Source organism: Carlito syrichta, unplaced genomic scaffold (genome assembly GCF_000164805.1).
Source record: "Carlito syrichta isolate Samal-C Ts95f unplaced genomic scaffold, Tarsius_syrichta-2.0.1 Scaffold311780, whole genome shotgun sequence".
NCBI classification, from domain to species: Eukaryota; Metazoa; Chordata; class Mammalia; order Primates; family Tarsiidae; genus Carlito; species Carlito syrichta.
This window is the reverse complement of record NW_007255876.1, coordinates 873,221-890,124: the sequence shown is the minus strand read 5'-3', so window position 1 is coordinate 890,124 and position 16,904 is coordinate 873,221. Positions and strand designations below refer to the sequence as shown.

Sequence of the window (16,904 nt, the reverse complement as noted above, 5' to 3'; positions counted from 1 at the left end):
TTCAACTTAATAAATATTGACTGCATCTACTCTTCTCAAGATCTGATAGATTAAAGATGGGTTGGTTAATGAGTACAAAATAATACAACAGGAATACTGCTATTAACAATGTATTATACATTTCAAAATGGCTAGAAGTGATGCTCCCAACACAAAGAAAAGATAAATGTTTGAGGTCATGGATTTCCCAATTACCCGGATCTAATCACCACACATTGTATACATGTATCAAAATGTCATATGTACTTCCATGATATGTATAACTATATCAACTTTCAAAAATAAAATATTAATAGCTTAAAAATATAGAAAGAGCCAAGGGAGCAAAGAAAACCAAACCATGGTATCTGACCTCAAAATTATTATAATCTAGCTGAACAAACAAAGCACATGTAGAAACCAAATGTTACCAACAATAAAAAAAGTAGAAAATACAAATTTTCATTTAAGATAGTGCTGATTAAGGAAAAAAATCTATAATCTTGGAAGAGATAGATGTCTTAAATATAGTTTTTAGAACTAAAATGAGTTAAATCAAGAGAACATGTAAATATCACTAAAACACTGTAAAGATATAAATAAGATTAAAAATTGTTAAGATATAATTTTTAAATGTTCATATTCTTCTTATGAGAGTGAGAGATGTAGGAACCAAAGCTATAATTTGACTAAATAGAATGAAAAGTAAAACTGAGAACCAGGCACAATGACACATGCCTATAATCCCAGCTACTCAGGAGGCTGAGGTAGGAGGATCACTTGAACCCAGGAGTTCAAAAATAGCCTGGGCCACATGGTGAGGTAAGGCCCCAATTAAAAAAAAAAAAAAAAAAGTAAAACTGAAACTAAGCCATGAATGTACCACTCTAAATTGCCTAGGTAATAGAATTGTTTATCTTGTTAATGAATGTCTTATTAAGAAAAATCAACACAGTAATGAAATTAACCACAAGAAAGGGCAGAACAGTAGTCTAGTGAGTGCCAACTTACGAGAAGCCCTGACTGAGTTTGGAAGGCATCTGTGCAGTGAACAAGTACCACTCATAAAGGACTCTTATAACTCCTTATTTTTTCATGTTTTTAGAGATGGGGTCTCACACTGTCACCCAGGCTGGAGTGAAGTGGCATGATCACAGCTCCCTGTAATCTTGAACTCCTGGGCTCAGTGATCCTCCCACCTCCCAATTAGCTGGGACTACAAGCACTTGCCACCACACCTGGCTGATTTTTTTTTTAACTTTCTGTAGAGACTGAGTCTTGCTATGTTGCCCAGGCCTGTCTCGCACTCCTGGCCTCAAGCCAATCTCTTGTCTTGGCCTCCCAAAGCACTAGGTTACAGGCGTGAACCAACACATCAGCCTGTCTCATTTATTCTTATTGATGCTACTCATGACACAGTCAGAGTCTCACTCTTTCGCCCAGGCCGGAGTACAGTGGCACAATCACGGCTCACCGTAGCCTCATCCTCCTGAACTCAAGTGATTATTTCACCTCAGTCTCCCAAATAGTTAGGTCTCTTTATTTTTTTTGTGTTTGCTTTTTATGTATTATTTGTGTGAAAAGTATTATATATTTTTAAGGTCAACATTCTTATTCCACTTTACAAATGATCTTGTAAAGGTAGAAAATGAAGATATTAAGCCAACAGAAAATAAAATGCTGATTATAAGATATCAGAATGTAAATAAACACTAATCCCTGGGGCAAATTTTCACATATTAAACGCACAAAAGTAAAGACAATAATAAGAAAATAGGGGCCGGGTGAGGTGGCTCACAGTTGTAATCCCAGCACTTTGGGGGGCAGAGGCAAGAGGACTGCCTGCACCCAGGGTTGAGATCAGCCTGGGCAAATTGGCAAGACCTTGTTTCTACAACAAATTAAAAAATTAACCAGGTGTGATAGTGCACACCTGTGGTTTCAGCTACTTGGAAGGCTGAAGCAGAAGGATCGCCTGAGCCTAGTAAGTCGAGGCTGCAGTGGCTGTAAGCGTGCCACTGCACTCCAGCCTGGGCAACAGAGTGAGACTCTGACTCAAAAAAAAAATTGGGAAAAAGGAACATCTACATACTGATAAGGTCATTTCAAAACTAGTCTAATTTTTCTGGCAAGCAATATGCTAAAATGTTACAGAAGGTATAGAAACGTTTTTTAATTTGTCCCTATACTTCCAAAGAAAGAAAATATACCAAGGAAGTAATATCTTTATTACTTATAACAAAAGTAGTGTTGTATTACTGAAAAATTATTAGAGACCGGGCTTGGTAGCTCAGCCTGTAATCCCAGCGCTTTGGGAGGCCAAGGTGAGTGAATTGCTTGAGCCCGTGGGTTCGAGACCCACCCGGGCAAATTGGCGAGACCTCATCTCTACAATAAACCAAAAATTAGCCAGGCATGATAAGTAGCACGCGCCTGTAATTCCAGCTACTTGGAATACTGAGGCGGAAGGATTGCCGGAGCCCAGCAGGTCGAGGCTGCAGTGGCCGGGAGCGTGCCACTGCACTCCAGTCTGAGCGACAGAGTGAGACTCCAACTCAAAAAAAAAAAAAAAAAGAAATATTATTAGAAACAACTCAAAATACCCAGCACTGAGACTATACTAGAAACATGAATAACATTTTAAAATATATATAACTGATGCAGATATAGGGAAATGTTTATGTAAAATAAGCTTTTTTTTAAGAGATGGAGTTTTGCTGTCACAAAGCCTGGAGTGCAGTAGTATGATCATGGCTCACTGCAACCCTGAGTTCCTGGGCTCAAGGGGTCCTTCCACCTCAGAAATGCTGAGATTATGGGCATGAGCCACATCTGAAATAAAATAAGACTAATTTAAAGGTTGTCTGGTGAAAAGGGCCAGATGTATTTACTCACATGTGTGAGTGTGCGAATATAAATCTCATCATCGAGAAGTGTTCTTGGTTAAAATCTTTCCATGTCTCCTCCCCACTTCGAGATCTACCCTGTAACTTATCCTCTTGTTCCTGCCGCATTTCTACCCTGATTTCTCACCGATCCCTCACTGTCCACTCTATTCTCCATCCTTGCCAAGTACTTGAAGTGTTTGAAATCTAGCATGCCGTCTCATGCCTCCTGCTCAGAACACCTTTCCCCCAATTACTTCTAGTAAGAAAAATTCCAACCAATTCTCCCATTCCAACTTGGTTCTAACAGTTGTGTTTGACCCATCATCCAGGGTTCTGTACTTCTCTGCACCTCCCACTCTTGCACTCTCCTTTATCATATCCTTTCTTGTATAATAATTGTTGATTTACTGTTTTAATTTGCCACTTCCCCCCCACAAAACTGTGAGCTCTTTGAGAACATAAATTATTGTTCATAATTGTGTCTTTGGAGCCTAGAATCACAATAATTAAAGTCTGATGAATGAAATCAAATGAATGAAAAAGCAGCAAATGAAGGTTTTTAAGAATGAACTTTTCTTCTTGTAAAAAATTACTAAAGCCATTTTAAAGTAATTCATTTTAAATAAATATAAATATTTGAAATATAAAAATATTTTCTTTTCAGGATAAGTTCTCTTCGGGTCAGCAGCTTCTTAATGACTCTTGCTACATGCCCTCATTTAGGCAAGCTGACTGTCTAAAGTCATGGAGCAAAAACGTGGTGCTGCTGCCAACGCTCAGCCACAGCTGACCTCGAAGGGATGTCCTGACATCCTCTCTCAAAATAGTGTACTCACACCTGTCCCCTAGTCCTTATGCTTGACATGAGAAACACAAACCAGGAGGCCAGTGAGATTGAGATCAGCCAGGGAAGAGCATGCCCCTTTCTTAGAGACCTTGGAGGTGGGCGGGATGCTAACCCCCCTAGCGAGGAGGGGCCTGCAGGTAACTCGCCACGTTAAACCTTGGAAGGAAGGAATGATTCCCACACTGGGGAAGAGAAGGGAAAAAGAAACATCAGAGTGCTAAGTTGGGGCCTCTGAGACTTGCAAGAAATAAATAAACCCTTCTCATCGGCCTTCTGTGACACCAGCAACAGCTTCTGGGCGGAGGGGAAGTCCACACTGGGAACTCAAACAGGCGTGGGGTTTCACTGTGAGAGGAACTTCCCCTCTCGCAGATGAAGGGGAAGATGCTCATCTTCACGCCACAGAGCCAGTCACACCGGGCACGGGACCCAACAGGACACACGCATTCCACGACACGAGAGGCGGACGGGGGACCCGAGACCCCTGCTCTGGAGGCTCCCGGGGCCCCATCAGCATGTGGCTCCCTGGGGACACAGGGCCGGACAGTCTCAGGCACAGGAGGGGAAAGCCCCTGGTCCAACAGCCTAACTGTCCTTGGCTCCTCTCCCAGGACCGTGGGAGGCACCAGTGACGCCCTTAGCCGGGCTTCTGCTTCCCCTAAAAGCCTTGTCTGGCAGTAAACGGGATGCCATGGGATTTCCTCCACCTCCTGCCAGTCCCAGGGCGCCCCCCCCCCCCCCCCCCGTCGACCTGACCTCTTCCCATCGAGGACCACACACACGCGTCCGCACCGGCCTGAGCTGAGTAGGTCTCGGGTCCCCAGGCCAGACCTGCTCGGGGCCCTTGACGCGGGGACATGGAGACACGGGGGCTGTGCCACTGCCCGGAGAGGCCACACCACCTGCCCCCCGGGGTGGCGAGCAGGATGTGGCCTCAAGCGATTCCCACACTGACCCTGCGCCTCCCTTCCCTCGTCCAACGGGCCTCTGTCCTGTCACCGAAGCCCGGGGATACCCTCGGCCCAGGGACCCGGGGACCCGGCCCTCGCGCAGGCATCGTCCTGCTGGCTTCCCCCCAGCCTCATGCGGAGCCTGCAGAGCCGGCCTCCACCAGCCGGCCTCCCCTCCTCCCGGCCTCCGCCTCCGCACCCCGGAGTGGGGTCTTGCTGAGGACAGAGGAAAGAGACCCCAGGCACACCCACTACCTCTCTGCTCCCCTCCGGTCGGACCGGCCGAGCGGTGCCCACTCCGGCTATAACCACCACGCGCAGAAGGTTCTGGAAACCCGGCCAGGCGTGTGCAGTGAGCGCGCGGCGCAGGCCCCAGCCAACCGCCAAACCTGGCTCGTGTGCACAGAGCGCTCGCCGCGAGCCGGGTCCTGTGCTCAGCCCCGGGCTCGGGGCCTCCTTGCCTGGTGGGGGAGGGAGATCCTCATGCGACCACGCGATCGCCATGGGCATCATGGACATCACGGGCTCAGCTAGGAGAGGCCCGCGGTGCTGGGACAGCCCCGAGGCTCAGGGAGGTCTCCCGGGGAAGGAAGTTTACCAGGATGAGGCGGGCGAGGAGGCGTACTGGGCGGGAGGGAGGGATGCGGGGCGGTGCCAGGCATGGAAACCCGCCTGAGCAAAAGCAGCGTGGAGGGAAGGAGTTTTATCCCCCTGAAGACCCCGGAGAAGAGGAGGCGATGGGAGCGGAGGCTGCAAGAAGAGGCTGGAAAGGTGGGCCAGGCGGACCGTGCCGGGACTCGGTTTTTATCCTGAAACGTTTCCATCCGCCTTTCTTTGCTGGAAGCATCGCTACTACTTCTGTGGGGCTTTGCAGTTGACCTTGTGTAAGTTACCATTCATCTTGACAACCTGCGCTCTCGGTGATAGTTTTCTCAAACGAGGAAGGGGAGGCTCAAAGAAATTAAGTTGTGTGCACAGGGTCGTTAAGCAGGAAGGTTGGAACCTGAGCCTGGCCCCAACCCATGCACGGGCACCGTCATTGATCTCTTCTTATATTACTTACCTAATAATTTAAAGCACCCTGATTTCTTCTGGAACCAGGTTATTTTCCACTAGTGGGAAGCTCACTTTGTGTCAGGGCTGCTACAGCTTATTACTTTTTTTAATTGTTAAATTAGTTGCACGTAACAGACTCAGATTATCAGTAGCTGAGATAGAAGCTTATTTCTCCCTGACAGAGGTAAATGGACCAACACTTGTATGGTGGCAAAGGTCACTGCATGTTTTCTTCAAAAAGAATTCTGTACTGTTTTACTTAGGCATTAATAAATCATGTAGAAACCAATAAGAAAAGGTGCATCATGCGACATAAAATGCCAATATCTGTTCTCCAGCTATTCTACAGCATGCATTCTCAGTGGATGGAGGGTGCAGTATTGTCCCCAAGGGGGATGAAAATTGGTTCTTGGAGAATTTTTTTAAAAAAAACTCAGAAATGACAATGAATGACTTGTGGTCCACCAATGTTCAACCCTACCCAACAAAATCTTATGTTCAGTATTTCATTTCTCTCTTAGGGAGATAATAGTTTTTTATTAAACTGAATTTAGAAATTAAACTGAATTTAGATTTCAGTTTGCTTGCTTATTTATTTATTTATTTATTCATGAGTCATGGTCACTTTGTCCTCCAGGCTAGAGTGCAGTAGCATGACCATGGCTCATTGCAGCCTTGACCTCCTGGGTTCAGGGGATCCTTTTGCCTCAGCCTCCTGAGTAGCTGGGACTACAGGAGCACACCACCATGCCCAGCTAATTTTTGTGAGTTTTTTTTTCTTTTTTTTTTTTTGTAGAGACGAGGTCTCACTATGTTGCCCAGGCTGGGCTCAAACTCCTGGCCTCAAGCAACTCTCCTCAGCCTCCCAAAGTGTTGGGATTATAGGCATGAGCCACTGCACCTGGCCTTCAGTTAATCTAAATATATTTTTTCTTGGAGTGGGGGTGGAAATAGTCCACAATGAAAAAAAAAAAGTTGAGAAACATTGTTTTACAGTAATGGAATCTCCAATCTTTAGCTGGTCAACCAGAGTAAAGATCACATTTCTTACCTTCCCCTGCAGATAGATGTGGCCATGTGACTAAGGTCTGCCCCGTTGGGAGGTGATGAAAATGATGAGTGCACTTCTAGGTTGGATCTAAAAAAGAAGGGCATGCCCTTTTTCTGCCTTCTCACCATCCTTTACTTGGAAATTAGACATTGTGGCAAGGCACCTTTGGCCATGTGCATGAGGGCAGCAACCTAGAGATGGTGACAAAGCAACAGATAGGAAGAGCCTGAAAGACTTCATGAAAAGAACCACCACACATATGCTGGTCCATCTACCTGCATCAGGGAGAAGTAAGCTTCTATCTTAGTTAGCCACTGTTAATTAACATGCAACTGATCCCTTATTCTAACTAATCTAACAGTTTAGAAAATAAAAAACTGTAGCAGCAATGACACAAAATTAGCTTACCACTAGTGGAAAATGACCTAGTCCCAGAACAAATTAAGGTGCCTCAAGTTGTGTGCGGGCAATATAGGATCAATGTTGCCATGTATTATACAGAAGGATGTGCCATAAACAATAAGGGAAATCGACAAGTGTATTACTCTTCTGGAAACCACATCTCCAATCCTTGTCGTCTGGCACTAGTAGATGCACTATATAACCTATTCTTCACCCAGGTGAGCAAGTATGAGTCTGCTACAGGCTACCAGTGTTGTTGGTTTCACATCCCTTACTATAAACTACCCATTTATGTGAAATGGAATTAAAACACGCAGAAATTCCCTTGGATCTGAGAGTAGGGTTTCCCCCAGTACAATCAAGACTGTGGTCAGTTTAGCTAACTCAACTAAAGATGCCAGCCAATCAGTGTTTAGGAGGGAAATGGACTTCCTAAATAAATATGAATCCCAAAAGTGTTCTCTAAAAAACTTCTCAGGCTCGAAATCCAATACAGGAGTGACTTAATGGAAATCCATTCTACCACTATGAAGAAAAGTGGTGTTCTTTTCCTCTTGGGTGTCATCTTCCCGGCTCTGAATGGAATTCAAGGTAAGGGGCTCTAAGTTGTATATTAGGTTAGTAAAGCCAGAGAAGTGACTCGCTGTTAAAGCCTCTTGATTCATTCACCAAGTAAAGTGAATATTCTACATACATTGGAAAGTAATATTGGTCACTCCTAAAAGCATCTCCGTGATATGGTCGATTATCCAAAGTTCTTCACTTGGGTCTGCCAAGTCAAACACAGGACTTTGTAACATAGGTGTGTGATTTCCTAGTAAGTGTTCAGTAAATGTTTATTAAACTGGGTGGTAATGAGATGAAACACTCTGCCTCCTAAATTATGTTCTTCTCCCTGATATTGTTTTTTGATGAGTGTACCTGTGGTTAACCAATTAAGGATCTAGTCAATAATCAGAGAGGTTGTTTCTAATCTGTTTACTAACTAACTTTGTTGCCTTGGGCAAATTAAGTAACCTTTCCAGACCTCAGTTTCTTCATCTGTAAAATGAAAACTTTGTAGTTATGTGCCTTCTATCTACTACAAAATGTATGTCATGTAGGAAGTACTGAGTAAATATACGTTGAATGAATCTAAGAGGTAAGGTATGGAGATAATTTTAAAGGGCTTTCAAAACACTGTTGAAAAACAAGGAGGAGGGAAAATTAGGATGGAAGTGGTGACTGGTTATTAAAGTAGTGCTTTCTGTCCAACACCAGCACCAATTCCATTCCCTAAGGTAAGATAATAAATGCATCAGGAGTTACTTAAGAAACTGTGGGGGTCCGGGCATGGTGGCTCATACCTACAAGCCCAGCACTTTGGGAGAGGATTGCCTGAGCCCAGGGGTTCAAGACCAGCCTGGACAACATGGCCAGGCCTCATCTCTGCAATAAATAAATAAAAATGAGCCAGGTGTGCTGGCGTGCACCTGTGGTTCCAGCTCACCTGAGCCCAGCTGGTAGAGGCTGCAGTGGCCATGAGCATGCCATTGCACTCCAGCCTGGGTGACAGAGTGAGACTCTGACTCAAAAAAAAAAAAAGAGAAAGAAACTATGATCAGCATAGCACATATGGATTAGATATTTGTTTATCTGGCCTGTAATAGGCATGTACTAAACATTATGAGTCTCTTTTTTTTTCTAAAGTTATAGGGAGTGATAGTTAAAAGCAATGCATTTAGACTCAGAGTCCTGAGCTGAAACCCTCACCCTGCCCTCTAGAAGCTGTATGACTTTGTTTTTTACTAAGCCTCTCTGCACCTTAGTTTTCTCATCTATAAAATGAAGGTGATACCTACTACCAGAGTTTGTGGTGATCATTTACAGGCACTCAGTAAATGACAGCAATAATCATTATGAAGTCAAATGGGTAATTTTGATAGATCACCTATATTGAGACACTGTCCTATACCTATGTGTTCTACCCTTTTTCTTTCCCTTAGGAACCCCAGTAATGAGGAATGGACGTTGCTCCTGCATCAACACTAGCCCAGGAACCATCTCCACAAGATCCTTGAAAGACCTTAAACAGTTTACCCCAAGCCCTTCCTGTGAGAAAACTGAAATCATGTAAGTAAAAACCCTTCTAACACACATGCACCATGTTGGCAAGGACATTAAATTTAGTGTGAATTTTATTTATCCTTAGAACATTTGCCAATGCAAACACTTAAAATTCAAATGATTTAGCCCCTCCATAAATTTGGGCTGTTCCCTTTTTTTCTCTCCTAAAAAAAGAAGAGCTTCTTGGAAGGTCAAGGCAGAAGGATCGCCTAAGCCCAGCAGGTCAAGGCTGCAGTGGCCATGAGCATGCCACTGCACTCCAGCCTGGGTGACGAGTGAGACTCCAACTCAAAAAAAAAAAAAAAAAAAGAAGCACTTTCTGAAAAGTTCTAAAAGATTAGGAACCAAGGATGATATATTACTGAAGTAACGCATGTTTATTAGAGAACATATATGTTTATTGTATAAATAATATATATGCACAAAGATAAAATCATATGCTATATACTGTTTTGTAATTTATATACCGTTTTTGTTAACACTATATCATGAACATTTTCTCATGTCAGTAAATCTTCTCTAATAATGCCACTTTTTTTCTAATGTCATTGTTAATGGTCAAATTGTATTTCATCATATGGATAAGCCACAGTTTACATGACCAATACCTATTTTTGGAAATGTAAGTTAATTCCAAATTTTTGCTATTGAAATCAAACTGTTATTTACAGTACTGTGTCTTTAATTCTTTCTATTTATACCTTTCTAGAGATTAGAATTGCTAGGCTGAAGGATATGCATACTTTAAGTCTTTGAATACCTAAATCAAGGATGTTTTATAGATGGCTACTCTTATTCTCAGACTGGCTATACAGAGAAGCTAAAGAAATAAATTATCCCTGAGCCAGGCATGGTGGCTCACGCCCATCATGCCAGCACTTTGGGAGGCAGAGGCAAGAGGATTTCCTGACCCCACGGGTTCGAGGTCAGCCTGGGCAACATGGCGAGACCTCATCTCTACAATAAATCAAAAATTAGCCAGGCATGTGGTGCATGCCTGTGGTTCCAGCTACTTGGAAGGCTGAGGCGGAAAGATGGCCTGAGCTCAGCAGGTTGAGGCTATGTTGGCCGTGAGCGTACCACTGCATGCCTGGGCAACAGAGTGAGACTCTTACTCAAAAAATGATAATAATAAATAAAATAAATTATCCCTGGAGGGTCTGCTGTAAGTCATTTTAAAAATTCATCCAGTCCATTCATTTTGTTCTAAGAAAGCATTTTATTGGAAGTAGCTACATTAGAAAATTCATCAAAGTTCATTCTTATTTTCACTGCATCTGGGAAAAAAAATAATTCAAATTATTAATAGGGGAAAAAATATCTCATTGCTATTTCCTCGGCAGTGCCACAATGAAGAATGGAGATCAAATATGTCTAAACCCAGATTCAACCAATGTGAAGAAACTGATGAAAGAGTGGGAGAAACAGGTTAGTAAAAAGGAGGAATAAAACTGCTTTTCTTTTAGAAGTTAACTTCAGAAGACAAATAATCTGCATAGTTCCTTTAAGGATACATTTTTTTCATTTATATTATTGTGCTTCTATTTTGTTCCTAGAGCAAAATTATATTCCTCCATACAGAGGATATGTGTGTTCCATAGGGATAGGGAGCTTGTCTTTCATATTTAATACAATAAGTATGTAATGAATGAATGGTAGACATAGAGCATACAAAGATAGTATGAGACAGTCCCTCCCTGTTGTAGCAAACACACGAATAATTATGATACAGTGTGAGAAATGTAAAATAAAAGTAGGCACGAGAATCTTGAAGATTATAGAGGCAGGAATACTTAACTTTTCTGGGGGAGGGGCGGGAGAAAGTGTTAAGGAAGAATTAGTGTGTTGGATGATATTTGGTTTGGGTCTTGAAGGATAAGTAATTCATGAGCAAGAGTAGAGCCATGAGAGAACGTGCCGGGTTCAGGGAGCCTCCGGTAATGTGCTGAAGCGTGTGTGAAGGGAGTGGAGGACTGAGGCAGAAAAGCAGCCCAGGGCGAAGGGAGACACATCCTGCGTGACATGCCAGGGCTCGGGTTTGAAGAGGCCCACGGAACACGCGGTTGGGAGTTCGGGCTCTGGAGTCTGCCAGACCAGTGGTTCTGCTTGTGCTGGCTGTCCAGCTGAGGGCAAGTCACTCTCTCCTGGCCTCAGCCTCCTCATATGTAGAACATGGATGGCAGTGGCAAGCTCAGAAGGCTGAAGCTGGGACAAGTGTATTGTAAGCGAGATTGGGGCGAAGGTAGTAAGCCAGAACAGACAAAGGATAGCCAACTAGAAGGCCTCCTCCTGAAGGCGGGCAAGCTGAGAGAACCACGGGGAGACCCTCTGGGGGCAAAGCAGCTTCCAAGCTTTGAGGATGAACCAGTCAGGAGAGTCCAAACATAACATCAGGAAGGAAAAACAGAAAGACTCAGAAACACTGCCATTTTCCTTCCTCTCCTCACAGGTCAGCCAAAAGAAAAAGCAAAAGAAAGGGAAAAGACGTCAAAAAACCAAGAAAGTTCCAAAAGCTAAAAAACCTCAACATCCTCGTCAAAAAAAGACAACATAAGAGACCACTTAACCAACAAGTATTTTGTGTTCAAAATGTTTTCTTTTCATTATAATGAAATTATTTCAAATGGGGATGGCATCTAATACAAAGGCTTGCTAATTTGGCTAGAAAATTTATGCAGTAACCTGGAGGGATTTAGAGTTTATAATACCCAGTAATCTATCACAGAAACAAAAAACCAAGTACCATAGGTTCTCACTTACAGCAGACCCTGAAAATTACCGTAACAGCGTAAGAAAGGGATTGGCAGTAGTGGGACACTGCGGGGGGTGGGGGCAACATAACATCAATAAGGGTACCTAATCTCAAACCAGGTGAAGTGGGGACCAAAGGGAGGCCCAAACTTCATCTGTATGATAACCGCTTATGCACCTAATCCTGAATTGTACCCCACATCTTTAAAAGAAAAAAGAAAAAATTTAAAGCATATTATGAAATTATAACTAAAGCTAGAAGGTTGATTTTAAAACTCCTTATGTTAAGGATTGCTAGAGGCTATAGTTGTCCCTGTTCTTCTACCCCAACCAGCTGAATTTCATCATGCTTAAGACCATGATCTGGTTGACTCCCACATCTGGACAGACGCTCACACAACCACATCCCACACACTACATCTGCCTGGGAGCGCAGCCCTAGGCTTCCGGTCACACACACTGCAGCCTCCAGAGAGTGTTCTGAGGCACATGTCAGCAAGCCCCAGGTCTGCTAGAATGTGGGTGAGCCAAGCTGTCTGGAAATGAGCTGGACCTCACCAAACTGCCGTGGCCATCAGCATCTATGTTTGACTCTGCCTGCAGGCCTCACACACAGTGTGTCTGAAAGATCCATGCCAGTTGTTGCTGGGGATCACCACGTCTGGAGTTTCAGGGCCTTCTTTCTGACTTTCAAAGCCATGTGACTCCTCTCGCCTGCCCAGGTTGACCACTTTTTTTCTTATTGTTCCCCGTTGCTTCATTCAAGCCGGCTCCTCTCCATCTTAACACAGTTCAATGCCTGCCTCCTCTCTAGGGCACATGTCTCGCTCTGTCATTCACCTGGGTATATTTCTCACGTGATCCGAGGGACCAAAATAGATGCTTCTCTATCAACTAAGAGGGACCCCAAGCTTAAGGAAACAAAGTTACTTATGGGTCAAGGGTTCAGGACCCAGATAGCATGGCAAATTTCCAAATTCCTACAGATCTAAACTAGAGTAGTCAGACCCCTTCTAACTCTGATTTACAACCCAGACCACTACAATTTAGAGGACGGAGGAGCAGTCTTACATTCTTTTCTGATAAGCAACCGCAGACCTTAAGCCAGTTTCAGCAGCTTATAGGGGCTGTACACAAATTGTCTTTGTGTTCTACAGTTCCACTTTTTGATGTAAAGGCTAAATTCCACCTCATTTTAATACCAAAGTCCCACCCCACAGTGAACACGGGATGTGTGTTACATATATATTTACCCATTGCACATGCTTGGCACCCCACATAACTATGTATAACTTTCCCCCAAATCGACTAAATATATGTGACTATTGTATGATACAGCTCCCATGTGGCAAAAAACCCAACCCATCCTCCCCTCTTTGAAGAGAAAACCTCTTCAGCACACGCCACATGCCAGAGATTGTCTCTTCCTGATTTGTAAACTGGTATCTTCAATAAAGCTCTCCTTTCTACTGTGTAACCATCCTAGTGGTCTTCTTGCAACCCTCAGCACCCCACAGGAATGCTTCTTTCCCCAGCACTCCACAGGAATGCTCTCTTCATCCCCTCATCCTTACTTAGTCCAGTCTTCAAGGTTCAGTTCAAGTCCTGCCTCTTAAATGAAACCTTTCTGGACACTCAAGTTATCTTAAACTCCTGTGTCACTTGGGTTCAGTACCACATGGGTGAGCCATGTGAGACAATTAACCATTGTCTAATTCATTTTTGTGTGTTTATCCTAACCCTCCAGCCAGAGAGCCAGGGTCACAGTTTATTTCCCTGAATCTGCCCCTGTGCCTGGTAATGCTGTGGAACTAGACTTGGATGATTTCTTAGTTGCAGCTGTTATAGGTAGGAAGACAATGAGACCATCTCAGAGTGGGCTGGCTGTTCCTGGCTACTCAATACTGGCCCTCAGAACCCTCTGTGACTCATCTGCTGGTCATCATTGCTTCGGGGGCTGGAGTGATACAACATCCTTGTCTTATTATTGACAGAATGTGAACTTGGCTTCTCCAACAAGTTAGAAGCACAGGTTTAACACTTGGGGATATTCTGGACTGCTTTCATAAATACACAGGACACCCAGAATCATTGAATCTTATATTGGAAAGGGCATTAGAGACCAACCAGTGAATTTTTCCCCACCCAGTACAAAAATTCCTTGAACACCCCTCCTGAGAAACCTCAGCTTCCTGTGATCTAACAAGATAGTCACTAAGATCCTTTTCAAACACAATTTTCAGCAAGTTATGAATTTTATTGTCAGTATACTTGTTTCAGAGTTTATACTGTGATTGTCAATGGCCACACCAACTCTCATGAAGAAAGGGAGCGGTGAGACACCAAGAGCCAGAGGGAGCAGCAGATTCTGTTAGTGGAGGCCTGACTCGTGCCCCAGTGGGCCCCTGCAGGACCTGGGCACCTTCTGAAAGGAGAGATTTGGTGAATTGGATAGGAAAGAATGTCTTTGGCCAGATTTTAAACCTAGACTCACTCTTCCACATTGTATCACCCTTCACACGGCTAATGATTTCAAGAGCTGTTCAGTGGTGATCCCACCCAAATGTTTTATCTCATCATGAAACTCCTTAGTTTCTTCCATGTGACTTCCCTGAAAAACCTAAACATTCCATAATTTGAGCCTCTGTGATCCAGTTACCATGCCTGTCACAGGTAGACAGTACATAGCTAATAACCAAGTCTACATGTTTTTACTAAGTATCTATGTGTAAATATACTATAATACATACATAGGCACATTATCATCATTTATCATTCATATATCATCTATACTCTCATAGCAAATAATTCTTAATTCCAATGCAGTATTGGCATGCATCCTTGTACTTTGAGATATTTTCTTTATGAAAAGATAATGATATCAATAAATAGACCATTGATCAAAAAATGTCTCAAAATATATATGTTTAGAGAGCTCTGTTGCCCAGGCTGGAGTGCAGTGGTGCTATTATAGCTCACTGCAGCTTCGACTCCTGGGTTCAGGTGATCTTCCTGTCTCAGCCTTCTGAGTAACTGAGACTACAGGTGAGCACCAACATGCCTGGTTAATTTATTTTATTCTATTTTTGTAGAGACGGGGTCTCACTGGTCTCAAACACTTGAGTTCAAGCAATCCTCCCACATCAGCCTCCTGAGTCCCTGGGATTACAGGTGAAAATTAGGCCCCTTAGACATATTGACAGACGCAGTGGCATGCCCAGCTCAAATTCTGATTTTTTTTGGTCTTGAACATGCCTTTCAACTATTACATGTTTAATAGTAAAGTCTCATATGTCCATTATTTATCTTTATCTTTCATCTCAGAGTGCAACATTAATCGAGGCAGATACATGAAAGCCCTCTAAAGGACTTGTTAGAGACAAAAAAAAAAAAAATCTTCTGTGGAAAGGTTTTTAATGTCTACCACTGGTGGCCGTTACCTGCCTAAATATCTACCTGTCTGGCCACTCAAGTGTGCCTGAAGTGTGTAGGCTGATACTCTCAGTCCACCCTCAATTTAGAGACCATACACTGCGTAATGCCTCCAGCCTTAGTTTCCGGGACTCCTAGATGATTTATCCTACATTTAGGTCTCTACCATAACTACTTAAGGCTTTATAATATTTGAACATATGTAAGTTTAGGAGATAGAAAAGAGTTAGGACATTTTGGGTATCTTAGGTGAATATCTCTTTGAAATAGTGTTAACCTTAACGATTAGGAAATAAGCTGAATTCCACTTAACTCTTAGAAATAAATCAATGTTGTTATGAGGCATGTTGTCATATTTTTTCATAGAAAGTTTTCTTCTGCTGTCCAGGCTGGAGTGCAGTGGTACGATCACAGCTCACCACAGCCTTATACTCCTGGGCTCAGGTGATCCTTCCGGCTCAGCCTCCCGTGTAGCTGGAGCTACAGTCATGTACCACCACATTCAGCGATTTTTTTGGTAGACAAGGTCTTGCTATGTTGCCTAGGCTGGTCTCGAACTCTTGGACTCAAGGAATCCTCTTGGCTTGCCTCCCAAGGTGCTGGGATAACAGGCATTAGTGAGTCCTGTGCCTGGTCAGATCCTTAATTTTGATTAGACATATTGACAGACACAGTAGCATCCAGTGGGTCCCAGCTTTTCCTTGTTGCCTTCCTCCATGTTCGCCTTATCTTCACAACTGCTGGCCTTTTGAACAACAATGGCCCTCAGCCCTCCACCCGATATGTGGCAGTGGACCCACAGAGGCAGTACACAGAAGCCAACAACTCCCAAAGACCCTAGCAGCCCCAACTGGGTAGCTGGACAGGGAAGGCTTCCCGGGTTTCCTCACAAGCTCTGGTTCATCCAGTTGGCCCCATATTCCTGACTATCCAGTGATTCTTCCTCCCACTCCCTGGCTCTCCTTCTAGACTTTCGCTTCCCGAGATCCTGCCCTGTCTGTGTAAGGTCCAATTCCTACAGCAAGTCTTTATCCCCACGACATTCACAGCACCTCTGCTTCTGTGATGGGCACACTGTGCCTAAGCACTCTTCTTTGCATGGCTGTTCTTGCCTCATCATTTAAGTTGCAGTTTAAACATCACTTCACAGAGTCTCTGACACTTCTCACTCTTAGTAAAATAGCCACCCTTTCCCTAGACTCTATTAGAGGTTTCCAAAGTGCCCTCTACAGGGTTGATAAAATGAAAATATTTACAACTTACATTTTTGTCTTTAAAAAAGAGAGAAAGAATTGAAAGTTCAGCATGTCTCCTGTGCTAATTTCCCAGGGAGAAAATGAGACGCACACAACTAGGAGGGGCTGACACATGTCCTTACTCAATCACTCGCTTTCTGCATACCGCAACGTGGCTTCCACTCATGTGTGCCTACTTAAGTGGAT

General features: G+C 43.6%; 1 protein-coding gene across 1 annotated transcript; it reads left to right on the top strand.

Moving 5' to 3' along the window:
* Positions 1-7,630: 7,630 nt before the first annotated feature.
* CXCL9 (C-X-C motif chemokine ligand 9) lies at positions 7,631-11,952 on the top strand. Its single transcript, XM_008069066.1, has 4 exons — positions 7,631-7,764; positions 9,159-9,285; positions 10,623-10,707; positions 11,729-11,952. The coding sequence occupies exons 1-4, from the start codon at positions 7,680-7,682 to the stop codon at positions 11,831-11,833; spliced, it is 402 nt and encodes a 133-aa protein (XP_008067257.1). The 5' UTR covers positions 7,631-7,679; the 3' UTR covers positions 11,834-11,952.
* Positions 11,953-16,904: the final 4,952 nt, after the last annotated feature.

Excerpts from the sequence above, each read along its gene's own strand:
- CXCL9 (XM_008069066.1), top strand. The coding sequence starts at position 7,680 with ATGGAAATCCATTCTACCACTATGAAGAAAAGTGGTGTTCTTTTCCTC. Across the intron at positions 9,286-10,622 it reads TGTGAGAAAACTGAAATCAT|TGCCACAATGAAGAATGGAG; the intron begins GTAAGTAAAAAC and ends TTTCCTCGGCAG. Across the intron at positions 10,708-11,728 it reads TGAAAGAGTGGGAGAAACAG|GTCAGCCAAAAGAAAAAGCA; the intron begins GTTAGTAAAAAG and ends CTCTCCTCACAG.